At 44.7% G+C, this 15,243-nt stretch overlaps 1 protein-coding gene across 8 annotated transcripts in view; it reads left to right on the top strand.

The window, feature by feature from the left end:
* Positions 1-15,243, top strand: part of AGBL4 (AGBL carboxypeptidase 4) — a 1,457,435-nt gene that overhangs the window by 1,199,039 nt on the left and 243,153 nt on the right. For 4 of the 8 annotated variants that reach the window (XR_005788556.1, XM_040470170.1, XM_040470169.1 and 1 more), the window contains exon 7: positions 14,324-14,457. The exons of the other annotated variants lie outside the window; for them this stretch is intronic. Coding sequence is in view for 3 of the 4 variants with exons in the window: in XM_040470170.1 (XP_040326104.1) it covers positions 14,324-14,457 (134 nt within the window). In the remaining variant the exon portion in view is untranslated. The remainder of the gene's footprint in view (positions 1-14,323; positions 14,458-15,243) is intronic. 8 annotated transcript variants of the gene reach the window in all.

The raw sequence follows: 15,243 nt of genomic DNA, 5'->3' as shown, positions 1-15,243 counted from the left end.
TGGAGTGGGCAGGGATAGTCAGCTGGCCCGGTCTCCACTTGGAAGGGAAGACCAGGGTTAGGAAGGGAAGGCCAGTTCCTAACTGCATGAAGATGTCGTAGTTTTAAGACCTTTCCAATCTTTCCGACTTCCTTTGCTTTCTCACATTTAGCCTGAAAGATGAAGCCAGCATGTATCATATTTAAACTTGGCAGATAAAGAAACTGGCTTGAAACACAGAAGTGACTTGCCTAGGGTCCCATGGCAAATTAGCAGGTCAGAGCTCTGGCTCATGACTCTAGGTCCTTTCCACCACCTCACGTGGCCTCTGGAAAGTGGGTTTGCAGTTGAGGAGTGGGGAAGAAGAACTAAAGACTGGTCGCCCTTTTTGACAGACTGGTCGCCCTTTTTGACAGACTGTATCCTCACCACTTCTCTGACACACTCCGGGGTACAGGGGCATAGGCCCATTCACAACACCCGAGGACACATGAGTCCAGAAAACCAGAATGAGAGGAAGCATGCAGATAGAAAAGGGAAACCTTTGTAGCTGATTAGGTTTTATTTTGTTCGTTTGCTTTTAATTACCTAACGGAAGGGGCTAGGAGATTATTTCCCAAGAGTATAGGCCTGAGGAAGTTGTAACTAGGTTGTAACCTCAGCTTCCCTTTGGCTAGAAGAAAAGAAAGCATGCTTCTTGATGATTGTATTATACTCCTAGATCTGGAAGGGCCTTAGGAGAAGGGAAGGGGTGTGTGTCAGAAGTCAGCGGTATGTATGTGACTTAGTGTGTTAATGACTGCTTTCCTCCTTTAGAGATTGTTCATTCATCCACTTGTTCTTTCAGCAAACAAACTGCTTGGCTCTTCAAGCACTGCAGAGAGGCTGCTAGGCAGCCCTCACCAACTCTGATTTTAAAAATCAATGAAAGTCCTCATAAGTAAGAAATGTAGTTATTGGTCCTATAACCATGAATCTTCAATCTATAGACTATTCATCCTCCAAGTTGGAATGTTGATAAATCTCTGGGGTTATTAAAAACAACAACAATAACAACAACAACAACAACAACAACAACACATCTAGGCACCATCTGGAAATTGGCAGAGTAGATCCAGAGAAGAACCATGGTGCCAGTTGAGCAAAGTGAGTTGAAAGTGCCTCCCCTACCTCGTTCACTTCTTTCCTTGGGAGGAGAAAAGGAGAGGAAGAAACAACTTGAGGTTGGCTAGACCACATTTCGAATTCCAATCAGCTGGTTAATTTTTAAATGGGAGCCGATGCCCTGGCTGCAGACCTGATTGAAAGGACCAGGGTGGGTTTGGGGATTCATTTATCCTGAAAGAATTCTCCTGTGTGTCTTGAAATTCCATCTTGACTTGAACGTGGTGGCTCTGAGAATTGCTCACAGTGACTTCATCTTAAAGAGCTCATCTTCTGGCATCTCCCAGGTATAAACACCACCGTGCTGTGGCATCAATTGTGAGGAGATGAGCTCTCAATGGTGAGGCAGAGATGGCTTTATGTTTGTGAATTAGCCATGAGTAGTTAATCCCTCTCTGGCAACAACAGCATGGGTTCAGGGGCAGTTTTAGGGCTACTTTATGGCTTTGTGTGACAAGTGTGTTACTTTACTGGGTATTTCCCAGGGCCAACCCAGAGCCGTGTTCAAGTGTACCTCTTCTTATATCCAGGAAATGTCAAAGACACTGCTGTGGGGCGTTGCATTTTTCCAGCCTGTGGTGGTTTATGTCATGGCTTCATTTGCGTCAGACCCGACAGTACAGCCCTCCTCTCAACAGATTGTGATATCATTTCAAGGAAAAAAGAAACAAACCCACCTGTACTGATGATTTTGCTACGTGTATGTGCATTGTCTCTGTTAGTCCTCCCTTTGCCCCTGTCAGTAGAGATCGCTATGGCTATTTCCATTTCCTAGATGAGGACACCAAGGCTGAGACTTGCCTGCTAATAAATGGCAAAGCTGGCCTTGGAAAACAGGTCTTCCAGTGCCAAGGCCCTGCTTGGCAGTCTGCTTTGTAAAGTAGCTAATCTTCCCACCCACCACACAGCATGCTTGGAAGGAGTGAAAGCCAATGGAAGAAATGACCCTGAAATGTGTAGCTCAAGGCCAGTTTTTGAGCCAGTGGACAGTTTTCATTTCAAAGTTTTCAAGCCCATTCTGCTCGTCTTCTTCCTCTCTTACCAGCCTCCCTCCTACAGAGCACACACTCCGTGCCCTCTCTGCCTTTAGTTGTCATTTTACTAAGGAAATCTCAGAGGAGCTCCCATCCTCTGTAGAGGAGCCATGTGACTCAAGACTTGGTTCACCGTTGGTCTCTCTTTGCTCACTCTCATTTATTTGCCAAACAGGTTGTGAAAGTGAGAGCTACCCATGTCGAGAGCTCACTATTATCCAACTGCAATCTGGCCTGCTACTGTGGCTCATAGGATTGAATTTTGTGGTTTTTATGGGGCAAAAACTGGTTTCAGTAGTCTCAGTCTTAAAATTCTATGTTATTCCATCCAGGCACCTATGCTGTGTTATTATTTGGGTGTGCTAAATTCCTTTGGTCGTCAGATGTCCCTTTACTACTTCCTACGTGCCAGGCCCAGTGCCATAATAAGTGAATGCACCAGTACAGCTGAGGTACTGGCATTGAAATGACAGCACAACCTGGGGCAGACAAGAGTTCACTTATCAGGCCCTGAAAAGTATAGGTTTTTGTCAGGGGCAGAGTGATGGAGAAGAAAGGGGCATCATCCTCAGGTAATATGTAGTCATAGGGCCCATGGTAAGAATTATAGGTAGAAGCCAGGCACTGGCAGGGAGAGGGGTGGGAGCAAAGAAAAGGCCAATTCTAGGTGGGCTTTGCAGGTTCTCTTTTAAGTCTTTCTTTTCCAGCCCTACTGCCACTGCGCATTCAGGCCTGTACCAGTTTTTCTTTGTCTAAACCAATGCAGAGGCCTTCTAGTTGCTCACCCTTTCTGCAGTCTCATTTCTAAATCACCATCAGAATAATCTTCTAAAACGAAGTCTTAGGTCAATTCACTTCTCTCCTTAGAACCTTCTGTAGCTCCCTCTTGCCTAGTGAATTAAACTTCAGCTTCCTGGCATTTATAGCAGCCCGAGCCCTCCCTCCCTTCTCCAGCCTCATCCACCCTTCCTACTTTCCATAGACCTCCGGTATTTCGTGCCTTCTTGAGAACACACCCGCAGTCACTCCTTTGAGCCAACAAAGATGGATTAATCATTGTCTGATGTGGGGCCTCTGCCCATGAAGCTCACCTTCGAGTGGGAAAGGCAAACATGTGACATGTTTGTGGTCCAGCGAGCTGAGGGCTGTAGAGGAGGGGACAAAATACACTGGGAGCCCCACTGCCTCAAGGGTGTTCCCGGTTCTACCCTCTGCCCCAAGAGGAGATTCTCCCTCCTCGGAGCTCTCCCTTTGCTTTGCTTGTCCCTTGCTTATGGATCTTAGCATTTTGGGTTTTGTTTCAGTGTGCCTGTCTACCTTACCAGCCAGTGAACTCCTCTAGGACAGGGCCCCATCTCCCTGGTCTCTGTGCCTGCAAGTGCCGAGCACGCAGGCCACACCAGCCAGCCTGTGCTGAACTCATGAACTTGGGGAAGACAGGTGCATTTATTATGTTTGGGGAGCGGAAGTAGGAAAGGACAGGAACCTCTGTAGCAGCAACTTGTTTTTCAGAGCAGAAACCTGCAGCGGGATTCTGAGGTTTCATTCAACGTTGTTCATCTGGAAAGAGTCAACATTCTTTATCACTCCCTTGACTAGAAAAACCCCACACTTGGGGGGGAATAGCTTCCAAAGCCACGTTCTTCTTGCTTTGGTAATTTTAGCTCATTCAGGGCTCAGGTCCCAGCTTGGCATTGTCGGTCCAAATAGATCACTTGCTCCAGAAACGCTTTGGAACTTCTACAAAGTTAGCAGCGAAGCAGGGGACTAGCCGATTTCATATGCAAAGATTGTTACATGTCATCAGTGGGAGACTGCCAACAAGAGGATTTATTTTTTTTTAAAGCGAGTGAAAACTTTTAATTTAGGTTTTGACATGTTCTGCTAATACACATTGGAGCAAAGATTGGAACTTGCCTGCTGTCATCTGTTGCAGATTCCACTGAAATGTTAACCATTGAAGGCTCAGTCTGATGTGATTTATCTTGTTGGAGAACCACAGATTTGTTACAACTAAATGGTATGTGCTACAGAGTACTTCAGAGTTCTGGTTCACAGGATGAAAGAAAAAAATTGCCCCCAGGCAAGCTGAGGTCTTTCTCTTTTGTGTGGTGTTTTGTTATTCAAGAAGACACTAGTTTTTATTTTTAAAAACACACCAGAAAAGTAGAGTTCAAATTTAGATCTTTGACTCCAAGATTAATTCTCTTTCCACTGTGCCTACCTGCTTGTCTTATAAACTCCTTAGAGAGACAGAGAGATGTGTGAACTCTTCATTTTAAAATGCTTACCAGAAAAGCATACATGCCCTGAAGAGGTTTTCTCTGATGTATTTAAGTTCTGCTGGTATTGAGTTATACTAGGTGGTCAGCCATATGCTGGAGGGAAATGCAGGAGGAATGGGCATTGTTTTTTGTTTCTGTTTTTTTGCCTTTAAGGACTAACTTACTAAATATTTATGAAGTGCTCACCAGGTTCCAGGTCCAGTGCTAAGAATTTCTATATACTCTGTCTACATCCCTATAAAATAGGGCTTCTTGTTTTACCTGGGAGAAGCGAGCTATTCAAACAGTGGTATAGCAGGTGCGATAGGTGCCAGGCAATTAACTGAATCTTCCCACGTACTCCGGGCTTGTGGAGAAGTGTGAGTCAGTTCATTCAAAAAGTGTGACACCTAAACTGAGGTGGCAGTGGTCATGATGGGTCTGAGAGGGATCAAGAAAGGAGAATCCATGGGACTTGGGAACAGCCTGGTTGTGGTGAGGAGGATGTGGTAATCTGGCCTCTCCTCCCTCCATGGATGGGGAGCACTAGAAGAGTAGTTGGTTGGAGGAGATGATGAGTTTCGCTTGAGACAAGTTGAATCTTAGGGGCCTGTGGGACATCTGGGTGGATGCTCCAGGAGAGCAATTAGGCATATGGCCAAGGTTCAGGACAGCACTCTGAAATTGGGCTGAAGATCCAAATGTGGAAGTCATTAGCCACAAGACTGGTGAGGTCACAGCGGGAGAGGGTGCAGAGTGAAGAATCATGCAAGGCAGAACTGTTCAGAACATCAGCTTTTAAGGGTACAGCTGAAGAAGAGCCCAAAAAAGGTGACTGGGAAGAAATAGAGATGGACAGAGAATCGAGTAGTAACCAGGACAGAAGGGTGTCCTGAAAATCAAACTAAGAAAGAGTCTTTGGATCCCAGATCTAGGCTCGTTTTTCTCTTAACTACATACAACTACTTTTTCCTCAGAGCTATTGGTTAGACATAAGGACGGCTAAGTATATATAAGCAAGAGAAGAAAGATTTGCATGGGGTATTTTGGTAGTTTTCAGTGTCTGAGTTTTGCCCCCAGTGCAGGAAGTATCAGGCCTGTTCTTTGGGGTCCAAAAAGCAGAGTTGGATGCAAAGAATGGAATTCATAGGAGTTGGTGGGAGCAATATGATATTAACAGAGAGAACGATGAACAACTAAAAGGGCTTCCAGCATGATGATAAGCTCCTTATCACTGGAGGTGGCAAGTAGGTCAAGGATATTCTGGAATGGAATCCTGCCCTATGAGAGAATTTGGTTAGGGGACCTCTAGGTCACTTCCTTAAGTATCAAGGAGGAAGTATAGAGAATGAAAGAAGATGGGCTTTGAAGTCTGACTATCTGGGTTCAAACAGTGACTCTGGTACTTAGAACCTGTGTGACCTTGGGGAGATCAATTCACCTCTGAGTCTCAGGTGCTCAAGTGTGATGCAGGAATAGTAATCAGCTACTCACCCACTGGGTTACTTAGCAAGGTAATATGGAAAACCGTCTGGCACACAGTAGGTACTCACTAAATATAGGCCACTGTTAAGGACTATGGTAGCCAAGGGTCCCTGAGAGAACAGCTTCCTTGGCTGTGGGCACTACTATTCGTGGAAAGGATTGATTTAGAGGAACAAGCACACGTAAGAAGCAGATAAGTGTAAGTTTAACTTGTGTGTATTTTAAATCCTCCTAGGGCTTGGCTTCAGCATGAAAGGCTAGTCATCCCCCAGTACGTTTTGGCCCTTTGTGACCCTATGCTGGTGCCATTCATTACCCTGACAAATGAGCCAGCAGGATGAAGTTCCTAGTATTGTCTGTGCTGCAGCCCTGTGCCAAGGCCAGTGAGGCAGTGGGAGGGAGAGCAAGGAGACCTACTGAAACCTGGTTAGCAATTTCTTCTCCTCCTTCTTGAATGGCGTCAGTGGGACATTTCTTCTAATGTGCCCACCTGGAGGGATGAGATCATCTATTCTTACCCTGCGCTGCACAGAAAAGAAAGAGACCTGGATTTCCCTGTGACTGGTCAGCGGTCACAGAGCTGGAAGGACCCATTGAGGATTTCTAGTCTAGTCCCTGTGTTTTACGGAAAAGAAAACCAAAAAAAGGTGCCCAATCAGCCATAGAGTTAGCCACAGAGCCAGGCCTCGAACCAGCATCTCCTGAGTTCTTTCTGCTATACCACAGCGGGCCCTCTTCTTTCTGGTCTATTGACTGGATATAATCCTTGAAACTTGAGAATTTTGCCTGCCTTGGATTCTGTAAAAACAAACACCGCAGTCTAGAAAACGCAATGTGCGTGCCTTCTCTGTGGCATGTCTGTTTTTAATGCAAACATCGTAAAACTTTACAGGATTTTTGTACATATGAGAAACTTTAAACTTGCCTGTAGATATTTCTAAGACAAGACCAACTTTTGTACAACATTTTATGTTTGGCCTTTCAGAATTTCACCCTAGCTAACAAACCCACACCACATTAAACTCTCTGATACTGGATTCTTTTAATTATCCAGCATGATTTTATGTAAGATGGGAGTCACGACAGTCCCTCTCCCATTTTAACTGTATGCTGCAAATCCTTCAGGGCTATCATCGCTTTTGAAGACAGACTTGCATGGCAATTCCTGTCCACCTGCCTGTTTTCTAAGACACTATTTGCTTGTTACTGTACCTCCACTTTAATGGGATGTCTCTTTCTCAAAGGTCAGTAACAGACACCAATGAAGTGTAGCTTCTACCCTATTTTACGGCTTTGAATAAGGACTCTGCGGATTATGTAGAGCTGGGTGGATTTGATAAGCTTGCAGTTCAGGAGTCTGCCATCAAGTCAGATGGGACTTGTATAATGCCTAGTTCAATTTGGGAATTTATCACAACATTCTTCTGGGTGTAGGCAAGGTTTTAGGAGAAAGCAGGCACTCTGGAAGTTATATGGACATGCTCATCATTGTATATGTGCCTTGTAGTTCAGTTGAGGATATTTTAGCAACTTAACCATTTTTCTCTTGTTCCTATAGGATAATTACATGATATGAACAGGGAGGGCCTGAGTGTCATGCAGACCTGATTGGAAATTGTTTCCACTGTATAATAGCTTTATGTCTTAAGCAAGCCATCTCACTTCCTTAAGCCTTGGTTTCTGCTTCAGTTGAATTCTCAGGTGGATTAAGTATATTGATGTTAATAAAGAATTTGGCATGGGTCCTGGCACACAGTAGGTACTTAGTATTGTTGAATGGATGAATGAAATTAACTGACATCACAGCAGCTGCAAAGGAGGAGGAAATAGTTGATGCCCAAATCCTTGGTGGTTTTCTCTCCCCTGGAAACAAGAGAATTAGGCAGTCAGAATCAGTAAAGGTTGTCTCTTCAGAGGCTACATATTTGTTTGTTTACCTGAGAACTGATTATTTAGTCTTAAGCTTGGAACAGTTGCAAAGGCAGGTTGACTAGAGAGTTTTCCTCGTCCTTCTGAGTCCACTGCTGGTTCCTTTTGTGGTTTCCTGGAATGTGAAGCCAGAAGCACACCCCAAAGCCACATTAGAATGCTACATGAGGTTATTTGCTGCCTTAGATGATCCACACCACTGTTCACCTTCATTATTGTGACCAGTCAAGAGTTATAGCTTCTTGTCACCCTGTGTTCAGTCTCCTCCTCACACCTCATCCATCTTGCTTGCCACTGCCACATTAATCTTCCCAAAACATCTCTTTCATCATGTCTCAGACTGTGTCAGATACCCGCAGTGGTTCTTTTTGCCATGGGATAAAAGCCAAGCACATAACCCACAGGGATAGCCTCAGCGCAGCTATTCATTGAACACCTGTGACAAGAAAGACACTGTGCTTGGTGTTTTACATGCACCATCTTTTGGAAAACAGTTTATCATTTCCATTTTATAGATCATGAAACTGAGACTCAGACAGGTTAAGTAGTGTGCCCAAGGTCCCACAGCTAGTATGTGGAAGAGACAGAATTCCAAACTAGGACCACCTCATTCAAGTGACCATGCTGCTTTTATTAGATCCTGGGCCTCCCTCTCCCAACCACTTCTTCCACTTTTTGTGCTGACACTGATTATTCATTAATTTTCTGTAGCTTAGATATAGATGTGAGGTACCACCTTCAATCAGAATCAGGGTCAGGAAGGCCTGGAGACCCAGAGGTTTGCCCCATGTGTGGCAGCATCTCTCAGGAAGTCAAATCTTGCTTTCTGGTTGGGGTTCTTGGTACATTCTGGGTTGTAGTGGTCCAAACTGAGACCAGAGCTCAGCAAATGTGCACTGACTACAGAAAAGGATGAATGGAGGCCCCAGGGCTTCCTGAGCCCTTATCCCTGGAGCACCAGTCAAGTTGGAGACTGATGAGCATTAAGATGGAACCAGGAAGTAGTTGGCTCCAGAGGAGCCTCGGGATCTCCCTGGCCATGTGTCCAGATCAGGAGGCACGGGGTTGGAGGGACTATCTGCTTCTGCTCCTTTCTAGAAGTCACTCTTGTCATTTCAGACTTTACTGCTCAGCCTACCTTTTCAAAGAATCCATTTCAAGTCCTTAGGCCTGGCTACAACCTGTTTCTGTTATGTCTGGTGATGATCACTGCTGCTTTCTTGAGGCTTCCTGAGGACAGAGGCATCTGGAGATGCAGGAGAGCAGGAATAAAGTGGTCTTCTGCTTTGAACTTCGGGCTGGGGAATTTGGATGTTTTCATCTATGGCCATCATTCATTCATTCAACATTTATTCTGGTTCTGCATGTTATAGGCCTGTGTTTAGAAAGGGTAGAGCATGGGCTCTGGAGGTAGAGAGACTTAGAACAAATTTTGACTCTGCATCTTCCCATCTGGATGGCACTAAGCCTTCTTTGAGTCTCATTTCTTTTTTTGTGGGAAAAAAAAATGTGGCTAACAATTGCAGGATTGTTGTGAGATGTAGTAATGTAAGTAAAGAGCCTTATGATGGTACCTGGTAGGTAGTAGACATGCTACAAGTGGTAGCCTATTTTTTAATTGAAGTCTAATAACATAAAATTCACTATTTAGACCATTTTAAAGAATGTACAAATCAGGAATTCTTAGTATATTTACAGTGTTCTGCAACCATCTTCACTATCTGATGACAGAACATTCTCATCACACACACACACACACACATGCAGAGAGAGAGAGAAAATCCCTGTTACCCATTAAGTGGTCACTTCTCATTGCCTCTTCCCCCTACGCCCCTGGCAAACATACTTTCTGTCTCTATGGATTTGCCTGTCCGGGTGTTTCACATGCGTGGAACCAGACAACATGTGGCCTTTGTGTCTGGCTTTTCTCACTTAGCGTAATGTTTTGCAGAATTCATCACGTTGTCGCTATCTGTCAGCACTTCATTTCTTTTTATGGTTGTGTAATATTCTATTGCATGGATATACCACATTTTTTTAATCCATTCACCAATTAATAGACAATTGGGTTGTCACCACCTTTTAGCCATTATGAATAATGTTGCTTATAAACATCCATGCACAAATTTTTGCTGGATATGTGTTGATTTCTCTTGGGTATATACCTAGGAGTGGAATTGCTTAGTCATATGATGGTCTTATATGTAATGTTTGGAGGAACTGCCAGACTGTTTTCAACCATGGCTGCCCCAGTTTGCATTCCCACCAGGAGTGAATGCAGGCTCCAGTTTTTCCACATCCTCTCATTGCTTGTTCTGTTTCTTCTCTCTTCCCTTGTGTTTTCTCATTATGGCCATCTTAGTGAGTGGATAGTTGTATCTCATTATGTGTTTGATTTGCGCTTCCCTAATGACTGATGATTGTGAGCACCTTTTCATAGGTTTATTGGTGTAGCCTCTTTTTAAAAATTATTCTTCCATTAAACATTTTTGTTTGATGATTCCCTGTTGTATGGCCAGGTCTAGGATTTGGGCCCTGCCCTGAGGTAACTCACACTCCAGTGGGGAAGGTTGACTTCAAACCAGATGATCTCAGCAGAGTAAGAAAATAAGCTACCTAGAGGTTTGTACAATGTGTATTGGGACCTTTGAGGAGGAAGGAGGAGGTGAATGGAGGCTGTGTGGAGTTTGCCAGGCAGACAAGAAAGGAAGGGGGCATTCCAGTTAGCTGGGCAAGCATGGAGCCTTGGGTATAGCTGGTGGGGGTGGGGCCTCAGGTAGAGAGTGGAGCACCCCAGGCAGGCAGCTGGGCAGGTCTCCACCCCCAAAAGCAACCCTGCAGCAGGCTCTACCGAGCTTCGCCACCCACCATATATACAGACAGGGCTCTGTTGCTTTCAGTGTACATTTACTCAGCTGATTTGATTCCCACTTGAGATACATACTCAAAGAGAAGAGAAAGAGAAAGAAAGAGAAGAATGACACTCACTGACATAGCAGCTTGCCTGACTTCTTATCCCACCAAGTGGCAGGACTGGACTTGGAATCCGGGTTGCCCCACTCCTAGTTTTTTCCCCACACCTATTAGCTGGACCTCAGTTCTTCTTACCTTGGCATTCAAGGCCATTTACTCTCTAAGCTCCAACTGCCTTAACTTCTTTCCTCACCTCTTTTTTCTGCCTGTTACTGAACCATGTTTAGTAACCATACCAGTCTGAATATTTTCCCAACATTCCTTTTTTAGTTTCTAGTCTTTGTCCCTTTTGTGTGTTCCAAATTCTTGCCACCCTTTTTTTTTTAAATGTTTTTATTTATTTTTGAGAGAGAGCGAGAGAGAGAGAGAGAGTATGTGTGCACACAAGCAGGGGAGGGGCAGAGAGAGAGAGGGAGACACAGAATCCAAAGTAGGTTCCAGGCTCTGAGCTGTCAGCACAGAGCCTGACACCGGGCTCGAACTCATGAACCATGAGATTATGACCTGAGCCGAAGTCGGACGCTTAACCGACTGAGCCACCCAGCTGCCTCCAGATTTTTATCACCCTTAAATGGCTATCCTTTTATGAAAACTGCCCAAATAACATTCACTCCACTCAGGTTCTTACTAGAACTTGATACAGAAGTGATCCTGGCCACTTCACAACATCCTGGCCAAGTGAGTGAGTCACAGATGAGGAAGCAGGATCAGAGAAGTAGAGTAACTCACTCAGTGAGTCAGTTAGTAAGGAGCCTAGCTCAAATGCTGCCTCTTCTCAAGCACCTACCATGGTTGCACTGACCAAAGTGATCTCCCTTGCCTCTGAAAACAGTTACTTCCCCCTTATTCAAACTCAGTATTGAAGATCTTGGATTATTGTTTTTTCAGTGGTTTTATTGTGTGTTCCCACCACTGGGTGCTCGTTCTCCATGTTCTGGGGCCCAGGCTAGATCTTGTAAGTGTATATTCCAGGAAATGTTATGCTGAGGCATAGGAGAAAATGCCGTGGATGCTGGGTACAGGTTCTGAGTTCTCATACTATTCATGTTTTGACACTAACTTCTATGACCTTGCACAACAGTGAGCTCTCCACAATGAGAACGTGAACCGTACTGCTATTCCTGTATCCCTGGGGCCTGATTGTTGAGTACACAGATATGTGGACTTCACCACTTGGAACCTCAGTCTCCTAATCTGCATTTTGAAAGGGTTGCATGAGATGACCTGAGGATTGTCCTCAGTGCAAATATTACCTAGTGTTACACGTCTGAATGATTGCTTCTCTCCAACCAACATGATCCTGAGCTACACAGTTTCAGCTCAGGAGGCAGAGGGTGGCTTGTCACTTCTAGTTTGGTGTCTCCATCTCAAACTTTTGCCCTTGAATTTATCAAACTGACAACTAGCTCAGAAGCTTTGCCCCAACACATCCAGAAGTCCTAACACCACCTTCTCATCCTCTGTGTCTGGCTTTTCACATGTGGAAACGCCCACCTACCCCATTTCAGCGTAACATCATTTGAAGCACTTTCTTTCGCTTTTATATTTTCACAGCTTTTTGACTTAGAGTCAACAATGATCTGTAGGAGGAAGAAGCTGTTGCTCTTTTAGAAAGACCACAGTCCCCACTGTTGTTCAGCCTAACTCATTGGATGTATTTTATAGGCACAAAGAGAACAAAAACAGGCCTTTCTTGTGAAAGTAGAACCTGAGGATTGCTCCTCCAGTTAGCGGGAAAGGCCGTTTTCACCTCTGCTCAGGCGGAGGGTGTTAACAAAGACTAGTCTTTTTTTCCCTGGGCAGGGCCCTCACACTCTATATCCTTCTTAAGTCATTCCTTTATTTTTAAAAATTGTATCTTTACTCACCTTATGCTTAAGGAGATAAAAATGATTCTGAGCATGTTGATAATGTCAGTTTTAGTGTTCTGTTTGTTGAGAGCCTGATGTGTACCAGGCAGTGTGCGGTGAGTTATGTAAATTATTGGTGCCGTCCCTCCCCACTGCATTATAGAGCAGACACCTGAGCTCTGTGAGACTAAGGCTTCCCCCCTCCCTCCTTACCCTGCCACGCAAGAGCTGAGTTTCCCAAAGAGGTCTCTCTGGTACCAGAGTCCCACTCCTCTCCAGCGGGGGCTCCCTTCCTAAGACTGTTTGGGAAGATGTGGCATTTGACTACATTCTAGAATAGTTGTGTGCTTATAAGCTTCCTTCTCAGCTTTACTAACAAGTTGTGAAGAGAGAAGCCTGGCTTGGGGGAAGTGTAAGAGCATGTTTAACACACACACATATGCATACACACACACACACTCACACATAAAGACCCTCAGAGACTGTATTTAACCAGCTACCTGGCCACATGCCACATCCAGCATTGGGCAACATGCTAGAAAGTGAATTTGGGCTATAGCAGTGGGAACCTTTGAGAAGTAAAAGAAACAGCAATCCCTAGAGTCTCAGTTCAAGCCAAGAACACAAGATCCCAAAGTATTTGCCACAAGGGGCCAGTTCCAGGCTCAAGTTTCTACCTCTAGAACTCCCCTCTTTGAATTTTTACTTTTGATATCTACAGTGAAAGATAGATCTGGGAAATAAAGTTTGAAATCTGTGCAGGAGAAAAAAATCTAAATCTAAAGAAGTCTAAAATCTCTTTTGGATTATCTGAAGTTGAGTTTAAAGAATGAGAAAGTGAGGAGGAGTAATATCCCTTTGTGTAGCACTTTACAGTGTGTGGTTCATTTTGGTGTGTATTATTATCACGTGTAAGCACTGGGTGAGATGCCAGAGGCCTGTTTCTCCCTCCTGGCTCTTCCTCAGACTCACATTTTGGGCAAACCCCTTCTGTCCTCTGGGTTTGAGTTCCCTCCTCTGTAGAATGAGAGTTGGACCAGTTGGTCACCAAGGCCCCTCAAACTCTGTCATTCTGTGATCTGATACCAGTAAAAAGGCAGTAAATGTTACTTGTTACTCTTCTCATATCTGTCTTACCTCAGCCTGTCCTATGTCGGGATTGTGGGGAGGCTCCACGAGAGGCCCCATGAGAGCCATCATCCCTTTCATGCTTATTGGCAGCTGAGCTGGCAGAAAAACACGTCTTCCTGGGAATTCGCCTGGCTTAGAAAGTTGGTGATCATCAAGGGCTCCATGTGCTAGTTTAGACCAAATAGAAGTCTAAGGGCCATTCCAGTTCCAAGATCCTGGAATTCATAAAAGGCCACCCTTTAAGGTATTCGTGGAGAAACCCCTAAGCCAAATCATTGGACACTATTTCAACACTTCGAATGGCAGTGCCTGTAGCATGTACCTTTGACCCTAGAGTTTGATCTGCACTGCTGCTTTTAGGAGCCCTGCATGCAGGAGGAACAGGTCTTGGGTTTGTTTGCTTTTCCTTTTTAACTGGTCTGGCCTCAGTCAGTCATTCTCTAGCATTTGTGATTATGGGTATTTTGAGCATTTTGTCTCATAATGAACCTTGTTCTCTTGATATGCATTTTAGAAGACAAATCTGACCTTGAAAACAGTGTGATGCAGAAGAAAATAAAAATCCCCAAACTTTCTCTCAATCACGTAGAAGAAGATGGCGAGGTTAAAGATTATGGGGAAGAAGATTTACAGCTTAGACACATCAAGGTAACAAAATCTTTCCCCTTCTTTTGGACGTATATGGGGGCATTTTCAGATTCTTGATAGCTAAAGAGTTCCAGTCTGGCCTCTTCTCCCCATATAAATGTCCTCTGGCAATTTTTTCAGATTGGGAGAGTGTTGAGACAGCTAGTATGCGTGTGCCTTGCTGACCAACTGTCCAGGAGCCCTGACTCATGCTGTGCCACCATGCACCACCCCGTTTGCCCCATCTAAGCAGTGTCATCCGCTGCTGAGGGTTTGGAATGGTGCATTCCTCTCTGGCCTACAACGGTGAGCTCCAGGAACATTAAACAGCCGTTCTTGGGCAGCAGTTCAGAGCCAGTCACTATCAGATTGCCCCAAACAGCAAAGGGTATAGATTCGATAGGAAGCAGAATGTACCAGGTGTACACAGAGGAGTTTGCAGGACCCTGGGCTGGAAGAAAATTTTTGCCTGAGGTTGCATTTCCTTTGATCTGCTTCCCAGGTGGTCTCCTCCAGCCTTCATTTGTAAAGTGAATGTCTTATTCAACAAGCCATATGTTTTTTCAGTACAATGGGTACCCCAGAGGCAGGGAGGAGAAAGAAGGCTGCCTTCCTCATTGACCATGCATCGGACAAAAGGTCAAGGACATTCCCAAAGCATAGTCCAAGAGATGCAGCTGAGTTCAGTTCATAAATTCATTGCACCCCTGCTATGGGCCTGGCTCTGTGCTGACCCCCGGGGTCATGAAGATTAGGCAGACACAGTCACTGCCCTTGATGTTCTCATAGTGTAGTGACACAGTTATC

This window comes from Herpailurus yagouaroundi, unplaced genomic scaffold (genome assembly GCF_014898765.1).
Source record: "Herpailurus yagouaroundi ecotype Mexico unplaced genomic scaffold, PumYag 77, whole genome shotgun sequence".
NCBI classification, from domain to species: domain Eukaryota; kingdom Metazoa; phylum Chordata; class Mammalia; order Carnivora; family Felidae; genus Herpailurus; species Herpailurus yagouaroundi.
The sequence above is the reverse complement of the archived record's forward strand: the minus strand, read 5'-3'. Positions and strand labels throughout refer to the sequence as shown.